The 24449-nt window shown below is 43.7% G+C and overlaps 1 protein-coding gene across 2 annotated transcripts in view; it reads right to left on the reverse strand.

Annotated features, from left to right (window-relative positions):
- Window positions 1-24449, reverse strand: part of LDLRAP1 (low density lipoprotein receptor adaptor protein 1) — a 106667-nt gene that overhangs the window by 26283 nt on the left and 55935 nt on the right. For both annotated transcript variants that reach the window (XM_072979476.2, XM_072979475.2), the window contains exons 2-4: window positions 19904-20046; window positions 12835-12947; window positions 1775-1889 (exon numbers count right to left, since the gene is read on the reverse strand). In XM_072979476.2, coding sequence (XP_072835577.1) covers window positions 1775-1889; window positions 12835-12947; window positions 19904-20046 — 371 coding nt within the window. The remainder of the gene's footprint in view (window positions 1-1774; window positions 1890-12834; window positions 12948-19903; window positions 20047-24449) is intronic.

The following is a 24449-nucleotide window of genomic DNA, read 5'->3' on the forward strand; positions in this document are numbered from 1 at the left end:
CACTGTTCATGCTAGAAAAGTTTTATGGGAGCCATAGTCCTATATATATGGAGAAAAACAGATGTTAAATACCAGGATGAGCACAATATTGTTTTTTTTTAATAGTCATTTCCATCCATTAAAAAGTTTCTCCTTGGTTGCAAATTTTTTAAAAGCTCAATTAAAGAACGGCACCCTAGTCTTCTTTATGGATGCATTTAAGCTCTCTCTTTTTTCAGTATACACTCAAAATTATATACTGTAGACTGAATACAGCAAACAGGTGTTGAAAGAGTGTGTGCATCTCCCAGAGAGCTGGGACTGGCTGCTGCTCTGTCAAACATACACATGGCATCAAGCCCAGGTTTTCTGCCTAATGTGTGAACTGGTGCTATTACTTTTCAGGAACTCGACCAAGCAAGCAGGTCATGGGATTGCTTTAAGGCTCCATTAGAGCCACTGCCGGAGATACCGCTCCTAAGAACAACCAGAACTCTTAAAATGAAATTGCAAAGTAAGCTTGAAAATTGAGTTCACCTTCACTGCCTTGGCCAAATGGCATCATCTCTCAGAATAATAACAAGGTGTTTCATCTTCAAGTGACACATTCTAACACATACTTCTCTATATACCTGTCTTCAGATTTTCAGCCTTTAATATAAGGGGTGGGGGATTGCAGCTGTCCAGATGTTTGGGTCTATTGTTTCTATAATCCCTTGCCACTAATTATGTGGAGTAAGACTTCTGTGAAATAAAGTGGACAACATCTCGGGAGCAAAGACTCTCCATGCCTATCAGGCTTGGGAGGACCATAACTAGGGCCAACCTTTTAAGAGAAGGTTGAACCACTGCTGACCTTCTTAATCAGGGATCTGACAAGAATTCAAGGAGCTTCCTAGAAACAAGATTTGGGAGCCATAGGTAGGGAGCCCTGTAAGATCAGACCAAAAAGTCTCTTAGTTCAGCTAAAGGCCTGTTTCACATAATGAATTGTTGTTGTTTAGTCGTTCAGTCATGTCCGACTCTTCGTGACCCCATGGACCAGAGCACGGCAGGCCTTCCTGTCTTCCACTGCCTCCCGGAGTTGGGTCAAATTCATGCTGGTTGCTTCGATGACACTGTCTGTCCATCTCGTCCTGGTTGGGATTGTTATCCATTCATTATTCACATATATTGAATGGATACTCTTAACTGGAAGCTCACGAGTGGCATTGGAGTGAAATCCAGTGTGTCATGGTGGACAGAGGGATGGATTAGGATTGAGGCGATCTGGGTTCAAATCCCTCCTTGGTCATGGAAATGCATGGGGGTGGGGTTGGGTTTTGGCACTGGTAAAACCACCCCTTAAAAATATTCCACCTACCTTGAAGACTCTATAAAGGCTGTCATCATCAGATGCAGCCTGACTGCACATATCAACAAGAAGGATTGGGAAGACAGCTTTTGTTGACCCGCACAACGAGAAATCAGAGGTGTTGATGATTTGTGTTTCTGGACTATAGCTATGCTGCCTGGCGAATTCTGTAGCTCAAAAACGCAAGTCAGCACACCTCTACTAGAAAACCTCTCAATGAGGTTATCCCTCCCTAATCAATGATGTTCATTTTGTTCTCCCATCTCCCGTCTCTACACCTCCTCTCCGCACACCGTTGCCCTGAAAGGGAGCTTTTTCCAAGCTCTGCCCACCTGAGCCACACCTCATGGCCTCGGTCACTCTACCTTAGATACCCTTGAAACCCTGCAAGGAGCTGCACACATCACAATGTCGGGATAACGTTTCGACCTCAGTACTAACCATTTTCTTTTTCCCACAGAGGAAAGCGTGGCACTCCAGGTTTTCGTTGTGTTGGCTCTGGGCAATATAAGCGAACACTTTGTCGTGTACTTTGTCTGCTGTGCAATAGGATATCCTGTGAACGTTGACAAAATAACATATTAAGGACCCAGGAGATTATAAAGGGGAGAGTTAAGAAAGGCACAAGACCAAGTTGCATAGGCTTAGCTTCCCAACCCCCTCCCAAGAACCACATGTACATCAAAGGCAAAAATTAGTCAAAACCCACAGAAACTGGCCAGACATTTCTCCATATTTTTCTTTGACCTTGGCCTAAATCCAGTGGGTAGTCCAAACTAGAGTAGACTCAATGGATGTATTTAACTATTGACCCACAATTCAACTATTGATTCAGTGGATCTACTCTACAGTGGGGTCTTGACTTGAGAACTTAATCCATATTGGAAGGCGGTTCTCAAGTCAAAAAGTCTGTAAGTCAAGTCTCCATTGACCTACAGTGCATTGAAAACCAATTAATCCCGTAACAGGCCGTTTTTGTTCCATTTTGTTTTTTTTCTGGTCTGTAAGTCAAATCTCAGGCTGCAATTTTGCGGCCAGAGAAGTCTGTAACTCAAAAAGTCTGTAAGTCAAGCCGTCTGTAAGTCAAGGGTCCACTGTAGTTGGGAATAGCAAGGGGATTTAGACCTGCAAGTCCCAGAATACCTTCCTTCCAAGCGGTGTGGCCACCGAGAGATTCTGGGCATTATAATTAAAAATAAAAACAGCTGCATGTATCCATCATCTCCTAGATGATGATTATTACAGAAACAAAAATAAACCAGGTAGGCTCTCTCTCAAATGGAAACGGTTAGACCAGAAGTTAAATGATCAAGGAATGACACAGCTGGGTGATCAACGTCCAAGAGTACTTAATCCCAGTACCACAAAATAGTAAAGAATGGGTTTATCTGGCTATATTAATTGATAAGGGAACAGCAGCAGCTGCAGGAAGATCCCAACCCTTCCTGCTTTTATGGGGTGGGGTGGGGAAACCCATTCTAAGAGGGAAACACTTTCTGCCCCATCTATCGTGGAAAGAAAGAAAGAGGCTCACCAGCCCAAATCAAATGAGGCTAAGCAAGACCTGGAAAAATGGCAAAAGACAAAAGGTTCCTCATGCCTCTTATAAATGATACTTCCCAAAAAAGTTGGTCCATCTCAGCACATTAGAAAAATCGAGGGGTGGGGCAAAATACTGGGGTCTTTTAAAGGGCGACCCATTTATTTCAGTGTGCGCTTCCATGGATTGCAATCTGCTTCTTCGGACAGAAGGGGTGCAAAACTACATCCTCTATATTTATGTACATCCCAACCATCAGAGGAAGATGCAGACAACAGGCAAAGCATCAGATCCACAACACAGGAAGGGGACGATCCAACTTCAGTTACTTAAATTAGAAGGCCTTTTTCTCTGTCTACAATAACCACTTTGAGATCCAACAGTAAAATGTCCTGGGAGACTGGAATATTCTAAAACCGGTTTTTCTGAGTTGCTGTTCCTGGTGGCAAATTTGTGCTTTTTTTTTTTTTTTTTTTTTTTTGCACAGAGATTGTCCCGTCCGTAACATGTAAAATGCAGAGAAGCACAGCTGGCAGGTAGACATTGTCTTTAAAATGCCTTTTGCCTTTTCCCCCTTCTTTTTAATTTTCAAGTCCCTCCCCCCCCTTCAGCCAACAAATAAACAAATCTGCAGCTACTGTACTAGGATGTCACTTCTCCACCAGTTACTGAAATCCAATCTCTGAGATTCCCAGTTGCAGGCCACTTAATTTACTAGCTAATCTCTACCATTGAAAAGGGTGGGCGCCTAATCAAACAAAACCCGATCGTCTGCTAAATTCTGCATATAACCCCAAAAGCCCTAAACTGTGCATCACTTTTATTTGAAGGCTTTGTGTTGTGAATGAGAGAAACAAATGAACATTACATACACACACACACCATACACAGATTCATACAAATACCCTTATCGGATCAAAGCCAGGGAATGTATCATTTTCCAGGCTAAGATCTTTCTAACTCTGGGGAAATAGCAGAAAAATAAATAACCATCCATCTTTTCCAAATCTCTACTTTCTAAAGAGAACAATTTTTCATTCTGGGGGGAAAAAAAGAACACAATTGCTCTGAGCAGAGGCAGTCCGGACTGCTAAGCCTTTGTAAAGCGAACCAATTAACGAACTTAGCCAAATCCTGAAAGATACCGATCCAGACATTGTTGGACCCCATGGAGAAAACAGGCTGGGTTGGTCCGAATCAATCGAAAACGCTTCGGGTCATTTTGGTGATTCAGACCCTAAATCCACACCAGATACAACGCCTTCAAAAATATTATGAAACGGTGCCATACAAGACCTCCAAGGTAGCATGATGGAGAGCAAAAACCAGCCTGGGGTTCATGGGCAGTTCTGGTCTCATGATCACAGTGCATACACTCAAGGCCTATGCAGCGCCACACAAGCAATATACAGTCGTGCCCTGCTGGACGATTACCCCGCTCTACGAGGAATCCGCTTTACGTTGACTTTTTGCGATCGCTTTTGCAATCGCAAAACAATGTTTTAATTTTTATTATTATTATTATTTTGCTGTGCGATGATTGGTTGGTTCCCTGCTTGGGGAACCAATTTTCGCTTTACGACGATCAGCAAACAGCTGATCGTCAGGTTTCAAAACGGCTGCAGGCTGAAGAAAATGGCCTCCCGCTGTTTTCTAGGATGGATTCCTCGCTTTACAGGCACCGAAAATGGCCGCCGTATGGAGGATCTTCGCTGGACGAGCAGGTACTCAGCCCACTGGAACACACTGAACGGTTTTCAATGCGTTTCAATGGGTTTTTTTATTTCGTTTGACAACGTTTTCTCTCTACAGCGATTTCGCTGGAACGAATTAACATCGTCAAGCAAGGCACCACTGTATAAAGTTCTCTCAGGCAGCTCCAAATTATTTTGCTTTCCATTAGCTGTCAGTAGTCAATCACTAGAAAGCGGTAATGTTTTGATGATTTTTGACAGCCTTGACTCCTCTGTGTGTCTCTGTCTTCTCACATCCACAACCTTTGCCCTCTGACTTTTAATAATGTGCCCTAATCCTCTTTTGGCCTTTACTGTTTTTTTTCCTTTTGTTTTTTTAATCTTCACTATGAATCTGTTCATTCTGTTTGAATCTTAATATGCTAGACAGTGATATTTAGCTTTAATCCACCCATCCCCACCTCTATGCCTCTAGCTTTCCATGTGGACTGGGGAAGAATCTCATTAGCGCACTCCGATCACAGTTTCTGAAATACCTTTATTGAGGGTTGCTGTTAATTATAGCTTGTTTTCCTTCATTCTGACAGCATCCAAGTGTCAATCCTTTTCTATTTCCCAATTGAGATCCTGCTTTACTCTTTATGTTTGGTGCTTATTTGAGTTGACTTTTAGTAGTATTTTTTCGCAGTAACAGCACTTAACGTTAAAACAAATTTTAAATGTGGATAGAACAAAAATCCTTGCACCTATCAGTTTGATGGCAGGAATCATTGACTCAGAATGCCAAGAAATTCAAGATATTTATGTGGTTCACATACAAAAATATCCCTGAACTTATTTGTCTGCAATTTAGTAGGGGAGAAAAATCTTACAGCTGTCTTCATATTGCATGCGTATTTAGGGGGTGGTGGTTTAAAACCACAGCTATTTTAATTTCCTCGTGCAAATGAATGAGAGATGAGAACACCCCGATTTCTGAATTTTGATTCTGATCCATCACTGAATCTAATCAATTCCAACCCAAACTGATCTGAGCCCAATGAGGTTCTGAATCTGCATCTCCAAATGAGCTCGTGAATCAAATCAGGGAATAATTGCATGGTGTTAAGTCCCAACATGCCATCCTGGGTCCAAGCTCTGGATCAGCAAGGGGCACCAAAGCAGGAAGAACTGCCATTAATCATATTTGTCAACTGTGACTTAAGGCAACGTCTTCCAGGATTTCCTAGTTATCAACTACTCAGAAGTGGTTCACCACTCCATCTTGGGGCCACTATGGAACTATGAAGCTTGCCCAAGGCTATACAGGTTGGCTCTTCTTCTATAAGGCCAAGTGGAGGGATTGAAGGTCCAACACCTGATTCTGCAGCCAGGTCCCCTGACTCATGATGCAGCCAGCCAGCCAGCCAGCACCACCGCCTATGCCTGCCAATACATCTGAGTTCAGAGCTCATTCCTGGCGCTCAGAACAGCCAACTGTGCCTTTGCGCCTTACAAGGGCCGGTCCTGTCATTAGGCAAAGTGAGAAAGTTGTCACAGGAAGCACAAGGACAGTGGAGAGCTGTGTTTCGCAGCCTGCCTGTGCCCTCTACCCAAGCCAGCTGCCATCGGCTGTGATGGAGGACTCTCCCACCACCAGTCCTTAAGCAAGAATCAACTGCCTGTCCAAATCAGCTTAGGTATATGGAAGGCAGAAGCACTACTACCATGTTCTTCACCTCAGGCAGCAAAATGTCTTGGGTCCCCATTTCAAGGATCTTTTCAAAGGTTAAGCTTCAAGAACTTTGAATATTACCTCAAGAAAAACAAATGTTTTACCCATTACAGTCGTGCCTCGCTTAACAATTACCCCATATAACAACGAATCCGCTTCACGACAATGTTTTTGCGATCGCAGTTGCGATTGCAAAACAATGTTTTAATGGTTTTTTTTAGCTTTGCGATGATTGGTTCCCTGCTTCGGGAACCGATTCTTCGCATTACAACGATCAAAACAACAGATTGATGGGTTTTCAAAATGGCCGCTGGCTGCTCAAAATGGCTCCCCGCTGCTTTTAGGAGGCATTTTTTGCTTTACATGCACCCAAAAATGGCCGCCGTATGGAGGATCTTTGCTGGACGAGCAGGTATTCAGCTCATTGGAACGCATTGAACGGTTTTCAATGCATTTCAATGGTTTTTTTTAATTTCACTTGACGACATTTTTGCTCTAAAGCAATTTCGCTGGAACAATTTAACGTAGTCAAGCGAGGCACCACTGTATAGTTATCTATCTACTCCCAGAATGAGTGTTAGTAATTGCTCATTCCTTTAAGAGGAACTCTTATTAACAACCCTCTTAGGCATGTTATTTTTTTACAAATACAACCACATTTTAAGAAAATGGGGGGGGGGGGGAGGCCACAAACCCACCAAAACACAACCTCCAAATCAACATGTTAGGATTAACAACTCATCTGTTCCATTTAAAAAGCAAGGACATTATCAGTTGTGCTGTTTTGGAAAAAACAGCCTTGTTAAGCTCTTGTCCTTCACAAAAAATGACACATTACAGGCAGCTGCAGTACTCGTAATGCACGACTTCCAAGCACTGCCTAAAAGCAGGGCCAATTTTTACAAGGGTCTGAAAGGGAAGATAACATTAGAAGATAAAAGAAGACTGCTAGGCGTGTTATTTCGGTGCAAAAAGCACTGAATAGCTATTCCCTTTTTCCCTACCTTGCCCCCCTTTTTTGCAGTAAGAAAAAGGTAAAAAAAGCAGCAATGGGTAAACAAATGAAAAATGACGACAATCGGGATGGCCCTTTCCAATAAAACCATGTTTTTAACGGGGGGGTTGTACCCCAAAAGCCTCATCTGGAAGCATTCTTAATAACAAGAGAAGAGTCATTTCTTAGGGGTAAAAAACAGCACATGGTAGCAGTGAATGCAGTTCAAATGTTCTTTTTCTGCATCTGCCCCCCCCCCTTCTTTTTTATTTCCAAATGGTAAAACGATGAAGGTTCATTCCAGGAGGAAAGGATGGAGGCGCCGGCTTGCCTCGGGGATTTAGAGCACTGCTCTGAAAGGCGCTTAGCTTTCAGGAAAACTTAGAAGGAAACTCATCCGTTTTAAAGGGGTTACCTCCCCATCATCTCGGGATTCCAAATGCATCTTGAAGCTCCCTTGTCCGCAACGCTTTGCACCTAAGAGGAGCTGACGGAACGGTGGGAGGAAAGGCTGTCCAAGAGAATGAGCATCAAACGGCAAGAGAGCAGCCCGTGGACGGCACCAACGTCCAACGTGGATGAATCCCCAGTTCTATGGGATGAGGAACATCCCTGTTTGGCAGGATGATACCCCTGGACTGTGTAAATTTTGGAGAGATTTGGATTTGAGGAAAAACAAGTGGCCAGCGGACCCGGATGTCTTTGCAGATTCATCCTCAGAGGACTCAAAAGGATTTCCGTCTGAGGAAATGGCTTTAGAACTATGTGGGGGCAACTTTAAATGGTTTGGGGTCACAACTTCACCAGATGCAAAATCTAGCCAAAGGTCACTTCTGGTTTCCCCCCAAAATTGTTTCATTTCTGATTCCACCCGAACCCCCAACCCCCTGTAATTTTTTTGGTGAGAATCAGTATGTTACTGTGGATAGAATGTAAGGCTAGAATTTAGGAGTTTTGAATTCAAATCCCCACTCGGCCATGGAAAGTCACTGAAGGGGGGGATGACAGTGGAAAATTACTTCCTGAAGCTTCACATACTTCAAAAGCCCTACTAGGGACGCCGTACCTCGGAAGCAACTTGATGGTAGGTAACAAAAATAACGATTAAAAAAAAGAAAACATTTTATTTATCGCAAAAACAAGATGCAGGGAAATACTTCATTTTAAAAGAAAACGGCAGCCTTTGGAGGTGTCGATACTTTAGTGTTTGCTTGTATTTTTAAAGATGGCTGATGGGTAGACTCTGGGGCTGCAAACACATGGGTCCCAATGGACTACAGCCTGTGATTTCCACATCTAATATCTTAAGGGAATCATTCCAAATACAGTGGTGCCCCGCATAGTGATGATAATCCGTGCAGCAAAAATCGCTGCAAAGTGATTTCGTCGCTATGAGGATTTAAAAAGCCCATAGGAATGCATTGAAACCCCTTCAATGCGTTCCTATGGGCTTCAAACTCACCTTTAAGCGAAAATCCTCCATATGGCCGCCATTTTTGCTGCCCGGTAAGCGAGGAATCGGCGTGAAAACACAGTGGGCAGCCATTTTTTAAACCCGGCCGCCTAGAGTGGTCCTGAGTTGACTAGATAGGAGGGATATAAATAAATAAAATAAATAAATAAAAATTTTGGAACCGCTGATCAGCTATTAAAAAATAGCGAAACAGGGTACCGATCATCGCAACGCGATTTCCCCCTATCTAAATCATCGTAATGTGATCGCAAAAGCGATCACAAAAAATTCATCGCTATGCGGATTCATCATTAAACGAGGCGCCCGTTAAGCGAGGCACCACTGTATAACTTCTGTTCCAAAGAAAGATCCTGTAAATATCCAGGGCAATCTGCTCTTGTTCACTGACACTCAGCTGCACTAGCCTGCCTTTCAGACGCACACAAAACAATGCTACCTTATACCTATTCGTTGTAGGGAACTTCCTCCGGTTCCCTCTCTATGTTAGGGAACTGGAGGAACGCCTCGGGGTCATTCTAAGAGTCTGAGAGTCCGAGATGTGGCTTTTTGGCTGAGAAGCAAGCCAGAAAGCCTCTCGGTTCTCCCCGCTTCAAATGCCTCTACGGCTGCGTGGAGGATAACAGGCGCTCCCTCTGCCTTCCTGACCTGTTCCAAAGATTACAGGTAGAGCAGCAGAATCCCAGTCTACCGCTAAATTTAGAACGGGGAGTGTCAGCTTAATTGGTTTTCAAAGCTTCCTGGAGGAAGCCAGCATGTACGCCAGGGAGAGCGCAGCAATAAACTTCACTCTGTGATCGGTGTGTTCATTTTCTTCACAGAAGGAGTGTTTTGTACACAAGGAGTATCTCTCTGTTCAGAAAACATGACACACCGGCCACAGTTTATGCACACCAGCTCACTTGTTTGTCATATTTAGGCACTGCTTCCCTCAAAACATTTGGAACGCACGGTTCTGCCTCCCTCATTTGATCCTCGCAACAGGAGATATGTCAGGATGAGGGCCAACAACTCGTGCAGAGCTGCCCTCTGAATTTCACAGCCCGTTGGAGATTTGACCCAGGGATCTTCCCAAAGCTGGTCTAACACTTTGACCTCTATCCAACACTGATCCTCATTCTGTGATATGGGAAGGTCGGGGGTGAGGAACAACAGGCCTCGGGGGCCAAACCTGGCCATCCTGGGATCCTCATCTGGCCCTCTGGGCAATATATCAATATCTCATTTCCCAACTCACCCTCATTTGGTTCTTCCCAAGCTTCTTGTGTGAGTTTTCACTTAAAAGATCACAAAGATAGGCAGAAACCAACAATGGCCAAACAGGTGTTCCGCACTTCGGCACCCTGCCCCCTCCAGCAGGCGCCCACTCAGGGGCAGCAGCCAGAGGAGGCGGGGAAGGGAAGCCGTGACACGGCTTCTGAGTGTGCGCTCACCGAACTGCAGAACACCTGTTCAGCTGCTGGCCAAACCAGCACCAACCGCCAACCTGGCAGTTCATGCCCACTTCTAGTCGAAATGCGCCTCTCCTAAGATTCTGTATTTTGTGGTAAGGGTCTGAAGCTAAAATGTGTAGTTGTTGTTGACTCCATCAAATGTCCCCACCCACTACTGAAGTGTGGCTCCCAAAAACATCTGTGAAATTGGATTCAGCCCTGAGGCTGAATGCCAAAAGTTTGCTGGGTACCAATCCCCATGAGTCCTATTCTGCACACAAGCAGTGGTCAGGGATGGTGGAAACTGTAGTCCAAGAATATTTTGCCAGGCATCGATTCCCCTCCACTCCACCAGGGTCTTCCGTATGTTATTTTCCTGGCATGTTGTTGTTACTACTACAATAGGAACTTGGCTCCCGTCAGAATCTGTGATTGCACGCAGTGCCTTCTTTTACAGAATTTAGGTTCCCCTTCCAGAAACCGGTCCCTATTTTTTACATACTTTCGAACAGCTAGGTTGCCAGGAGCTGGGACAAGCGACGGGGGTTCACTCCGTCATGTGGATTCGATCTTACAACTGCAGGGCTTCCGACCTTGCAGCACAGAGGCTTCTGCGGTTTAACCCGCAGCGCCACCACGTCCCTAGAATTCTCTAGGCAGCTATTAAGAATAAAGAGCAGGAGAAAAGAGAAAGGAATCATCATTCTCGTGAGGTCAAACCCAAAATTGCGGTACAACAAGGCCATCCTAACCAGCCGATATTCTTCACTCCCATGGATAGGGCTGGCCCTCCCATGAAGCGGGAGGGACTCTGCCAAACAGCTGGAGCAAACATGCTCTCCTGGCACCAGAAGTGTTGTCACGAGGTGGGGGATGATTTCCTTCAAGCAGTCACGCCAACACCCACCCTGTTAGTCAAAATCTGGCCCACGGAAGGGGAGCAAAGCGGAAGCACAGCATGGAATCCCTTGTCCTCCTGCTCCCGGTGGTGAGGTGATTTGTGGCACTGCAAGCACGTGGGGCGCTTCTCCCCGGGAAAAGAAAACCTACCTCTCCCAGCAGAGCTTCCAGCTCGTAGAAAACCACATTCAAAATTAATTTGCATTGCATTAGTGTCTTGTGCTCCACTGTGGCCTATATTTGTCCTGCTTTGTGGTGCTTTGTTGTGGTGTTTTTCGTTTTTAATAAAAGGCACTTAGGTTCTCTTCCTTTTCCTATAATTTTTTTTCAAAGTAGTTAAATGTTGGGTTTTGTACCACATTCAGCCGGGGGGGGGAAACACGTTCAAGAAAATCCGGTCTCAGCACGGCCCTTCCTTGCTAAACGACATGTCGTTTCTTACTAATATTTAAGAGTCGACATCACCTCTTGCAGCCTCAAAAATGACAGTTTTTCAACACCGTGGATGTAAGGTGTCATGAAGAAAAATAACAAATGGGTCACAGACAAGTGCTCTCAGCTAAGGGCCAAAGACTTCTGACCAACCTCAAATAAAGTTTGCAGGATTTATGTGCAATGCTCCTCCACAACATTTCAAGACAGCCCCTTGAAAACAAAGTACAGAAGCTTTATCTTATTTTTCCTCACTGAAAACAACAATAGCAAGCAGACTATTACTCTTGTGTCCGTTTTGCAGCTTTAAGGAAAAACTGAGAGTAAAAGACACCAATTTGTCTACATACGTGTGGCACACTTAATTCAAACAAGGAGGCTACTGAAGTTGGCCCAAACCTATTCTTTTTTTTTTTTTAAAGAAAAGGGATCTGACTGCCTTTTTAAAAAATTGTAATCAGAACCTCTATCCAATTCTACAGGAAGTTAAAGAACCAGAAGCTCCCATGTCATCATGAGCAGAACTTGGAAATGTCATTTTTTTGGAACTGCAACTCCCAGAATCCTCAGCAATTGTGAGAGAGGTGGACAATCTCACCAAGGTCCAGGATAAATTGTTCGGATGTGCTGGTACTCTCCCAAGAGGCCGTGGCTTTGAAGGTACAGATAAGGAACTTCTACAGGGTCTCGAGATGGACAGGAAGTCAGTGGCTAGTATCCTGTTACGTAGCTCTGCTGGCATAGTGAGAATACTGTTGCTGATAGCAGCAGATTGCTCTTAACTAAAGCGTCCCAGCTTTAATTTTGGATTTATTTTGGGCAAACGACGTGCCACCCAAAATCCAAGCAGGAAATTAAGAAATGGGCATGAACTACTGGTTCAGTGGTTTGGCGAAGTTTGTTTCCTGATGGAACAGCTCATCCATAGTTAGGCACCCCACCCTTCCAGCGGGTGCCCATAGTCAGCACTAGCCCCCCACCTTGCCTCCTCCAGACACTGCTGCTGAATGGGTGCCCACTGGACAGGGTGGGATGCTGAACCATGGATCAGTGCTTTGTGCCCACCTTGAAAGGAAATCTTTGGGTTGGATGTGATTTGCCCCCAAATTAACCCAGAATCAACAACAATCTGCCTTGGCTGGTGATGTCACTCCTGCTCTGCACACGGAACTACACAACAGGATTTGGGCCAGGAGTAGAGTCACTCGGTCAGGATGACGAGGAAGGGGAATAATTTTAGCAGCCAGACACCAGATGGAAGATTCCGTAACAGCAGGTGTTTAACTCTCTTTGAGCCCATGAAAGGGATCTGTGGAGACATACCTGTATATGGAGATGTTTTCAATGAGTTCATTCGTTACGCTGTCACTGAGGATGATCCCTCTGGGAGAGACTTTCAACGTTACTTTCCGGAGTTTCCGCCCACTTGCTTTTGCCTTGGGGGAAAGAGAAAAGAAAATACATGCCAAAGGTTTCCCAGGTGTGGCCAAGACACACTCAACTTGGGAAAAGCATTACCTAACAGGCAGGCATTAACAACATCATGCGTACATTACTAGCAGGCAGAATGTCCTGCTTGGTCACACAGTCCTGCTGAACATGAATTTATAGGGCTTAGCTTTTCGGTGCATCAAAGGAAGTCCGAGCTGGTAGGGGCCACCCCAAGATATTTTGCTGTCTGAGCCAAAGGACAACGTGCAGCCCTATCCTCATTCCCTGCATAAAAAGCTCTGTCGATGTACACCTTTACTGTCCTTGAAAGCCTCCGGAGAACGTACAACACTCTTAATTTCATTTGTTTCCTTTATATGGATTCAGCTGAAAATGAAGGTGGGGTATAACCTTGGGTGTCCGTGCCCTCCCCCTGGTGTTCTTGGACTAAAACTCCCAGAACCTTTCACTACTAACTGTGCTGGCCAGGATTACTGGGAGTCGTGGTCCAGATATTTGGGGACCCAACGTTGATGCTTTTGAATTGTGGTGCTGGAGGAGGCTCTTGAGAGTCCCTGGACTGCAAGGGAACAAACCTATCCATTTTGAAGGAAATCAACCCTGAGTGCTCACTGGAAGGACAGATCCTGAAGCTGAGGCTCCAATACTTTGGCCATCTCATGAGAAGAGAAGACTCCCTGGAAAAGACCCTGATGTTGGGAAAGTGTGGAGGCAAGAGAAGGGGACGACAGAGGACGAGATGGCTGGAGAGGGTCCAACATGAATTTGACCCAACTCTGGGAGGCAGTGGGAAACAGGAGGGCCTGGCGTGCTCTGGTCCATGGGGTCACGAACAGTCAGACACGACTAAATGACTAAATAACTACAACAATGTTGGGAAGCACTGACTTGCAGGATAGAGTTCCAGCTACATAGCTGGCTGAAGAGGCTGCCTCATCTTACTTAAAAGAGGCGGTATCTCTGTGGAGCTGGAAAACACCCTTCGGGAAGAGCCTTTTCCAAACACTGTTGCTTGTCATCACTGCTCCTCTCGGTAGCGTCTTGGAAGCCAACTGTTTACAAAAGAAAACTCTTACTATTTTTCTGTGTAATCCAGCCAAACAGGGATCCTGCCATGTAGCTCAGAGTAAGGAATATGTGGTCTTGTTGGACTGCAATTCCCTTCTGCCCCAGACAACGCAGCTGGTGCAGGATGATCTGTAGCCAGCCAATAGCCGATGGGCCATATTTTCACCAGCCCCCGTGAAGCGAGCATAAAAACGGCAGCACGCAAGATGGATTACGTTGGGGCATCATTATTAAACCAATTCGGATTTTCCCTCATTTCACCGTCCTCTTGAATTAACGTTCAAGGCAAAGTGGTATTTCACAGAAGGTGGGGGTTTTTTTTGGAGCAAACATTACAACTCTCTTTAGACTCAGTCATAGCACAAGGAAGCTGTAATTATTTAGCACCGGAATGTACACTGAAGGGAGAACATGTGGATGAAAATGATGTGTTGCTTGTCCATTGCTTTCTACACAACCACATTGTCAAGAATGCCCGCATTCTTAACTCTTTGCTTCCTGGGCCTGTAAACCATACAGCCGTCCTCTGTTTTCTTAATAGGAAACGTCTCTAGACACACAGGCGGACATATGATGAATGTGAGGCCTGTTTCTTTTGCAGCAAGAGAAGTCCCATGAGAACTTTGAAAGGTCCACAGCAATTGGGAAACCTAAATCCTTACCCCAGAAAAGCTCCTATGCAGCTTTCCAGAATGCCAGAGCATGCCAAAGAAAAAAAAATTAACCTTCTCCTGCAATCCAACTTGAATCCCACCATCCAGAAATTGAAAGAGATTATCTTTGTAACATCAGCAGCCAACAAATCTTCATATTCACCTCAGGCCAATCTGCATCCACTGATCGGTGGTATCTTCTACAGCAGTACAGTGGTGCCTCGCTTTACAATTGCCCCGCATTATGACGAAACCGCTTAACGACGATCTTTTTGCGACTGCAATTGTGATTGCAAAATGATGGTCTGAATGGGGGAATTTCGCTTTGCGATGATAGGTTCCCTGCTTCGGGAACCGATTCTTCGCAAAACGACATTTTTTGAACAGCTGATCAGCTGTTTCAAAATGGCCGCCGGGTGATTAAAATGGCTCCCCGCTGTGTTTAGGGACAGATTCCTCGCTATACAGGCAGCGAAAATGGCCGTCGTATGGAGGATCTTTGCTCAACAGTGAGTTTTTACCCCATTGGAACACACTGAATGGGTTTTTATGCGTTTCAATGGAGTTTTAATTTTCGCTTTACGATGTTTTCGCTTGCGATTTTCCTGGAATGGATTATCGTCGTTAAGCAAGGCACCACTGTAGTTCCCAACCTTGGGTCCCTACATGTTCTCAGACTACAACTCCCATAAGCCTTCGCCACAAGCTCTGCTGGCTAGGACTTCTGGAAGCTGTAGTCCATGAACATCTGGGGGCCCAAGGTGAGGACCCACTGTTGTACAGAACACCCTACTGACATTTCCTGCTGAGTACCATCAGTAGACAATTCGAGGCTGTGGGTTTTGCAAAAAACATGTTCATTTCATTTCAAAGCCATCTGCAGAATTTATAACAGTGTCATCCTCTAATTTTATGCTGGGGATGGTTAATACACGGAGAGGAATATCTCTGCGTACCTCAAGATCTCTTCCAAAAATTATGGAGGTCTCAGAAGTTTAATAAAGATAAACTTCCATGAATTTCATTCCTAACCATATGTATAATTTATTTTGATGGTTAAAAATTCAGACAGGATGAACAGCTTGCATTAAGCAAGCATGGTGTGATATTTAGGGTGTTGGACTGGAGATTGTGAGATCCTTATTTGTATGCCTTATTTGTATCTTCTTTAAGGACTTGCCATAGTTTGCTGTGGTCCACACAGTCAAAGGCTTTTGCATAGTCAAAGAAGCAGAAGTAGATGTTTTTGGAACTCTCTGGCTTTCCCCATAATCCAGCGCATGTTAGCAATAGTCAGGGAGTTGGGAAAGTGTGAAGGCAAGAGGAGAAGGGGATGATAGAGGATGAGATGGTTGGACAGTGTCATCGAAGCAACCAACATGAATTTGACAGACCTCCGGGAGGCAGTGGAAGACAGGAGGGCCTGGCGTGCTCTGGTGCATGGGGTCACGAAGAGTCGGACACAAGTTAATGACTAAACAACAACAATTTGTATGCCCCACTTGGTCACGAAACTCGCTGTGTGATCTTGGGTCACTCATCCTCAGTCAGCCTAATCTACCTCACATGGCTGTTGTGAGGATAAAATGCAGAAGAGCCCTGTACACCACGCCCCCAGAAGAAAAGGCAAGAGATAAATGTGCAGTTTTAAGAACAATAATAATAAAGGCAACAGCAAAACAGCCTCAAAAGAATCCAAACAAAGGAAGCAAACGGAATTAAGACTCAAATTTATCATGGATAACAGGGTGCTGTCACTTCCTATGAAACCAACACACACTTGAGGTTCTGGCTCCAACCATTTGCCAAGAAAGACCAGTCTAACTTTGCAGATTTAAAGTTTTTAAGATAAGTGAGGCTTCCTCTCTTCAACCCAGCACTTCGAAACCCACCATAAATCACAATCATTTTATGTCAGTTAATTCCCTGTAATTGCAACCGTTTCATGAATTTTATGAACTACTTTCTACTTTATGAACTGAAATTTATATGACTTTCCTGTTATTTGAGCGCACTTTTCCTCGAGTGCTCTTGGAACACGACTTCGGAGTGCACAGCTACGTGGCATATTCGAGTGTGAACAAGTCAGGCCTGCAATGAATTGTTGCAGCAGGGGGACCTGCGGCTCTGGTTTCTAGGGACCTGATTTCCTACTAAAATTCTCTGGTCTCCCCTGGTCATTTCACAGTGGAAGCTTCCTGGCAGTTTGCCCAAGAATTTGGCTGGGTTATGGCATCTCACATAAAGGACTGTCCGTCATCATCATGATCGTAGTAGTAGTAGAAATAACAACAACAACAACAACAACAACAACAACAGTAGTAGTATTGTAATTTCTATTTACTGCATTTGGCAGTCTGTGTTGTTCCCAGAAGATCCCATGGGCTAAAATGCAGCTCTCAGCCCAGCCAGAACTGACTACAGTGGTGCCTCGCTAGACGATGATAATCCGTTCCACTGAAATCGCTGTTTAGCGAAATCATTGTCTAGTGAAAAGCATTTCCCCATTGGAATGCATTGAAACCTGTTTAATGCGTTCTAGTGGGGAAGAATCGTCGTTGTCTAGCGAAGATCGGCCATAGGAAAGCCGCTTTGCGAACCACCGATCAGCTGTTTAAATCATTGTCTTGTAAAGCTTAGGTCCCAAAAACACCTGTTTTCTGAGCGCGGACGGAGCTGTCAAAATCGTCGTCTAGTGGAAATCGGTTTGTGAAGCAGGGACCAAACATTGTCCAGTGAAATTCCCCCATAGGAATCACTGTTTTGCGAATCGCTATAGCGATCGTGAAAAACCAATGTCTACCGAAAAAACTGTCATGCGGGGTAACTGCCTAGCGAGGCACCACTGTACCAGAATTCTAGTGTACCGGTGGTCCAGATAGGTGGGGTATAAATAAATAAATAAATAAATAAATAAATAAATAAATAAATAAATAAATAAATAAATACTCACTTCATATATATTTGCAAGTCTGCTACAGTTCTGTTTGTGCATTAATCTATATTTTTAACCTACATAGAAATTTGTGCTTTATTCACTGTTTTCCCTTAAAAATGCATTTTGTTCACCTTTTGAGTATGTATACAATGTTAACATATAATATGTAAAAGTAGGATATAGAACAGATACAAATAGCGTTGCAGAACTGGGCCTAGGAATAAGAGACAGGGATGCAATTCAATAGAATTCTGTGAAGCCAACAATTAGTTTACTCCAAATACATGCTTCATGTAATTTATCAGATGATTAATGGACATCACCAGATTGCCAACAAGGAGACTTGGAAGTAGAAGATGGAGAAGCTTTACTCCCTCTGCAAAAACAAGATCAGGTACAGCCTACGAACTTTTAATATCAAAATAAGAATAAAGCTCAAGAACATTAAAACAGTCAAGGTTGTAGAATATAAGTAACAGTCTTGAAAAGTTTAAAGACACTATAAGAAGCAAATTTTGCATTACTAACTTCATTTGACCATAAACTACAAGAACTATAGATAGAAACCAGAGATATTACAAGGGAAGAAAGCAAAAAATCCCTCTAGTCAAAAAAGAAGGAAAACTTCAAAGGATGACTGATGGCCCTCTTAAAATTGTTAAAGATAGTTAAGAAGCAACAGTAAAGGGGGTCAGAATCTTAAATGTAACTTTTTCAGTAATATTACACATATTATCACAGTCTTAACAAGAATATGCCAGCAAATATGGAAGACAAAACAATGCGCTACAGACATTCCAATCCCAAAGAAAAGGGTCACCAAAGGAATTTTAAGATTATTTTATTAATTCATGAAAAGCTTGTGAAAAGCTATGGATCATTCTATAAAATATATGAATGTCCTCATTGTTCTACATGCTGGACAAAAGGCCTCTGTGTGGTTTGGCCACACAGAACACATCTTAAGAAAAACTGGATTAAATTCAGATGAAGAAGCAATGAACATGGGAAAAAATTTCAGTAATTTTAGATGACAATGTATTACGGTCAGAAAACAGTAACGATTTGAAGCAATTCCTCATTTAGGTTGAAAAAAGAAAGTGCAAAAGCAGGATTACAGCTGACCACCAAGAGACGAAAAGAATGACTACAGAAGAACTACATAGCTTTGATGCTGACATTAAAGAAACCAAATTGTTAAAAGATGTTCGATACCTGGGTTCAGCCATCAATCCAAATGGAGACTGCAGCCAAGAAATCAGAAGAAGACTGAGAGGCGGAAGGACAGCAAGGAAGGGAATGAAAAGTGGTTCATGGGCAAGGAAATATCAGCGGGCACCAAGGCGAAGATACAGTGGGGTCTTGACTTAAGAACGGCTTGAGTTAAGAACATTTTGACTTAAGAACCGCTCTCACAGGAAAATATTGACTTGACTTAAGTACTTAGATTTGAGTTAAGAACTGAAAAAAACCCACGTGGGAGGCAGGGAAAGTGCAAAAAGTGAACTTTCAGTTAACTGTTGGCCAGTGAAAAGGGTGCCTGTCTGCTTCCTCACTCCTCCCAGCGTTTAGAGAGTGGATTGGGAGACAGTCTTCGGACTGCCTGGTACTGTACTGCGTGGACTGTATTTTCCCTGCCTTCCCTGAACCTTTCTTGACCTAAGAAAAAAAGAAACAAGATATCTCCCTCCAGTGGTCGAAGGCGGAATAGCAGCTTCCCATTAGTTTCTATGGACGGAAAAGAGCAGATACGGATCAAATGGTTCTCAATGCATTCCTATGGGAAATGCAGATTTGACCTGAGAACTTTTTGACTTGAGAACCGCCTTCCAATACGGATTAAGTTCTCAAGTCAAGACCCCACTGTACTTTGGAATTCCTGATCACTATGTATTCAATGTGAACGCTGCAAAATCAAGAAAGCCGAGAAGAAACAACTGATTCCTTTAAGACGTGGCATTGGAGGAGAGCGTTATTGCTACCAAAAAAGACGAAGGTGGGTCCTAGATCAAATTTCTCTAGAAGAGAAAATGGATAAATTGAGGCTATCCTACAGTACTTCGGACATACCATTGGAAAACAAGACTCGCAGGTAAAGACCATAATTGCTTGGATATTGATAGGAAAAGAGGAAGACAGAACACGAGATGGAGCGACTTGATAAATGAAGCCACAGCCTTGAGCTTGCGGGGGCTATTAAGGATAAGGCCTTTTTCAAGGCACGAATCCACAGATTTGCTTGCACTCGGAAGCAACCCGGCGGCAGTCCACGGATACTCACCGTTGCCACAATTCTTTTTACCGCCGCAGCAGACAGCTCTTCTCCTTTGGGCTGCTCCACCAGTGTCATGCCCAGGTACTTCAAGTTGAAAAGCATCCCCTCTAGTAGGGTCTCTCGGGTGTCAGTCCAGTTCTCCGGAAGCTCTGCGGAATCAAAATAGAAGGTTGTGTTTTTTTATAAAAAGCACTGACAAATTCTTGGAACCGCACAAGGAATATAAGGATAGACAAGCGGACAATGTTCGCTCTAATATTCAGCCTCTTTGTCCCGACCGGAATCAAAGGAGCTGGAAATGATCGCCGTGAGTGCATGGAGGAGGAGGAGGAGGAGAAACGCTGTGCGGAGAAGGGAGGAGTCAGGATCGCACCTTAGGGGGAACCTTGCCAGTGGATGAATGGGCGTCCTAGCTCCCCCTATTTACAGGATAATGGTCTCCGTTTCTTACTCCACTAAACTGCTACATGTTCTTCTGCCTTTCGAGGATGTCTTGTGAAAATTATGTTAGTCGGCAGATCTGTTGTTCTTCGAGCACAACTTTCGTTCCTGGCCTCTACTTGCAACATTTTAGGAAGTAGGACGCATTTACTAGCTTTCCCAACCCAAGGGCTTTAAATCATCATCATCCCCTTACAACTGCACAGTGGAAGGAGTCCTGTGGAGGAGACAGTACAGATTCGAACTACACCTCCCATCAAGCACACTCAGCATAGGTGGGGCCTAAGGAAACTGTATTGCAGCCCATTTTGCCAGGCTGGCAGAGAGGACGGGAGTTGTAGTCCAACGGATACGGAGAATCTTGCCTTGAAGGAGTCTCATAGCCATAGTACACTTGGTTTGACTAAAGAATGGAAGTCAAGTAAACTCGAACAACCCCCTCAGCTAAAGGGAAAATAAGGCAATTCGGCCGAGACATGGACCAGAACAGACAGAGAGAGCCATGGTCTTTAACGCAGATGAAATGATATGTCCGAACCTGAAAACAAGACGTTCTTTGGCATGCTGCTGCAGCTGAAGCACAGGGACTTCAAAATACACATAACACCAGAGTCAGGAGACCTGAGACAATGGCCAAAATCCTACTGTGCAGTTACGCACAAGTCGTTAGTTAAGAAATCTCTGTAGTTGTGCAATTTGGCATGCAATATATTATTTCTACGGAGATGCCTTAATGTATGGTAATTCACCTTTAAAGGTTATGGCTTTTGTGTAGCCGCACAACAGGATTTCAGCCAGGGATCCCTGATCCCACAACTGGACAGGGCAGGATCCTACCTTCATCTCAGAAATGCTGGAAAGTAAAGAAACAAAGATTGTTTTCCAGGAAAATGAACCACCAAACACATAAGTTTCTTTCCCCGCTATCTGCTGAATGCATTTGAAGTGGGACTATCCAAAGCACATTTTCCTGTTTCCAATTCATACACCATGATATATAATACATTAATAAAACAATTAATATAAACAGGGAACCAATGTTGATATATAACAGCTTGAACCAGAGTTTGGAAAATGTAGGAGTTTTTTTTGGACAACTCTGTAAACTCCCAACGTAACTTTTTTCTTCTCTATTCGGAATCCATTGAATATCTGAATATACAATTTCATGATCTACCGAGCTGTAGATCACAAATCGCATGCTGGCTGGGGATTCTGGGAATGTAATCTTATTTACCTGAAAGGGCACCAGGAGGGAACAGAGTTGATTCTTGTTCCCCACAGACTCTCGTAGAGTGGCCGAAGTTTTAGTACGTGAGCAAAATAAATGCAGAACGCTCAAGCCATGTCAGCGCGAACCCATTACTTAAGGATTAAATATGCGTAGTCGGGCAAAGAAATGCGAAGAAGTTATGCTTAATTATTGAGTGACCCCCAGTGAACTAACAGCTGTCTCGTTTGTACTCATTAATTAACATGAGGCACGGTCCGCAGCGAATTCTTCTGTACGGGACTCAAGGAGCGCAGCACAGCCGAGCAAACAGATGGACAGACTGCACATAGACCCAAATGCCTGTTTCCTCCCCCCTCTGCACCCAGCTTGGTCCGCTGGCCGAGCAGCAGAGTGCCGATGAACACACCTATCTGGAGGCTTTTCAAATCTCACTTGAGCGTTTGAAAAGTTATTCGCTGTCATGATTCACGCGTTGCATTGCTCCCTTTGCTGCTCATGACGCCCATTATGGGTTGGAGGCAAAGAACGGAGAATGACTTAAAACTTTTTAAAACTATCCTAAACACTGCTGCTAAAAATGCTTTACAATGTGATTTTTGAACCTAACTAGAAAAGTGACTCATCACACCAAGAAAGTAATTAACTGCTTTGTTATTCTCGAAAGGTAACTTCATTACAACCTCATTACCCTCCAGAAGTAACTAGACAGAAGTACCTATGTTATTTTTAATGCATTAATTCCAAGCCATCTTGACTCTACCCCATTTTCCAAACATCGCTGCTATGGGTTTTCCTTCTCCTCTAACCAACAGGGAGACTCCACTCCGACTCGTCACCCTATAAGTCGCTCCAAACGCTTCAGTTATCCCTTCTGATGGAAAAACAATACTTCCTATACAGGCATGTATGATTCTGAATCCACCTACCTGACTCACCTCCCTTTCTCTCTCCTCCATGACAGCTTATTTCTACTTGCCAATACTTTCTCATTATGAATAGGTAAGTAGGTATAATTTAACACTAACAATACAGCAACAGAACTTTGGTAAGTATATGTTAAAAACTGTTCCAAAGGCTACAGGCAAAGTGAGTCAGAAATAAGCACCGCATAAAAGCATGACACTCCGCCCCTCCGCCTAGATTACAGCGGAGCTCAGACACTTTTTTTTTTTTTGCCTTACAACCGGTTCTGTGCATTGTAAGTGAAATTAAAAACATGTTTCCAAGCTCTGCATTATAGTCGTGGTATATGGCTTACATGGTATGTAAAAACTTCTATGGCTTACAGGGGGCAAAATCCTATTGGCCAAAATCCTCTTGAGTAGATACACAAATGGCATAACTTTGGGAGGTAAGTTATCTCAAATCGCCATAGACATCCTCGGTTGTGCGCTAAGTCCTACAACTCAGCATGCGTCTGGGAATGTTCACGGTGATTGCTTAATTTAGGGCGATTTCCCTCCAGAAATTAAGCCATTTGTGCTATGCCAGCATAATGAGGCCAGAGGATTCTGGCCATTCAGTTTTTAAGCCACTCTTAACACAACTGGTGTAAATCTCACTGGTGAAGTCCTACAAGTTAAGACATTAACATAGGCATTTGTTGGATGCACAACTGGAAATGCCAAGGCTAACTTTTGAACCGATGAGATTTACATCAACAGCATTATGCTAATAGGATTTTGGCTTGTGTTTATTTCTGGGAACTACAATGCTAAGGCTCTGGTCATATAATTACGTACCGGGAAGCATGCCCCATTGAATTCAATAGGATTTTTTAAAGATGCAAAAAATACGCTGGTTTTCTTTTTGATATTTTTCTCAGATTCCACCTGCATTCCTATCCTGTCCAACTTTTGAACAGCATCACAAGACTTTTCTTCTTTTCCAAATGAAAATCCATGCGTATTTTGGCATGTACTTTCCTTAACATATCCATTATACGTACTTTTTTTCTCAATGTACACACTTTGTTATACACATTCCTCATTACTTACAATGTAGAATTTTTTCAGATATATTCTTAATCATGCATCTTTGCCTGTGTATGATTTGAAAAGGAGAAACAAGGAAAAATAGTAAGTTTAATGCTTGTGGTTTCCCACTGATAGTGGGGAAAGAAGATGAGTGTGCATTTTTCTTAGTAATTTACAGACCACAAGTTGGGTCAATTCATTAGAAATCTCAATTAGCACAAACTTATTTTCCATCCCTATTAAACAGACAGGTATCTGGTCCTGGACAGTTAAAGCAAAGGTATGCCATCTGGATAATATTTGTTTTCACACCACAACTCCCATAATCCTTAATCACTGACCTTGCATGTAAGAATGGATGACAGCAGTAATATAAAATTATCTGGAAGCTACAGTATTGGCTTGCCTGCTCCTAGTCCAGGAGTCAGAAAACATCAGCCTTCCGCCTCTCTTATCAGCCCCAGAATGGCCAACAGTGACAGACCTTGGGTGCTGCAAAGCAAAAGATAAGGAAGACCAATGTTTTCCCTTCTCCTGCACGAAAGTAAAACTACCTTTTTAGGACAGAGGTAGGCAACAATGACAGATGTGCAGGCCAATTCTAGGCCCTAAGACCTGCTCCCGGTTGCCTCCTCCTTTGGATATTTGAGTTGTTTTAAATGGAAAGTCACTTCTGCAGAGACAAAAGCAGCCCCCATCCCTTAAAAAAGCCACATTTTGCTGCAGCAAGCCTGCACACTTGGTTTTAGAGGAAAACTGTTGCTCCTTGAGCCTTCCAGACATGCAATTTCCCCTGTTCTGAACAACCACAAAAAATGGCAACAGGGAGACACAGAACAGATGGGGCCACATGCGGGACACAGATCGTGTGTTGATTGTGCCCATTTCGGGGAACCCTGAT

Source organism: Pogona vitticeps, chromosome 9 (genome assembly GCF_051106095.1).
Source record: "Pogona vitticeps strain Pit_001003342236 chromosome 9, PviZW2.1, whole genome shotgun sequence".
Taxonomy (NCBI): domain Eukaryota; kingdom Metazoa; phylum Chordata; class Lepidosauria; order Squamata; family Agamidae; genus Pogona; species Pogona vitticeps.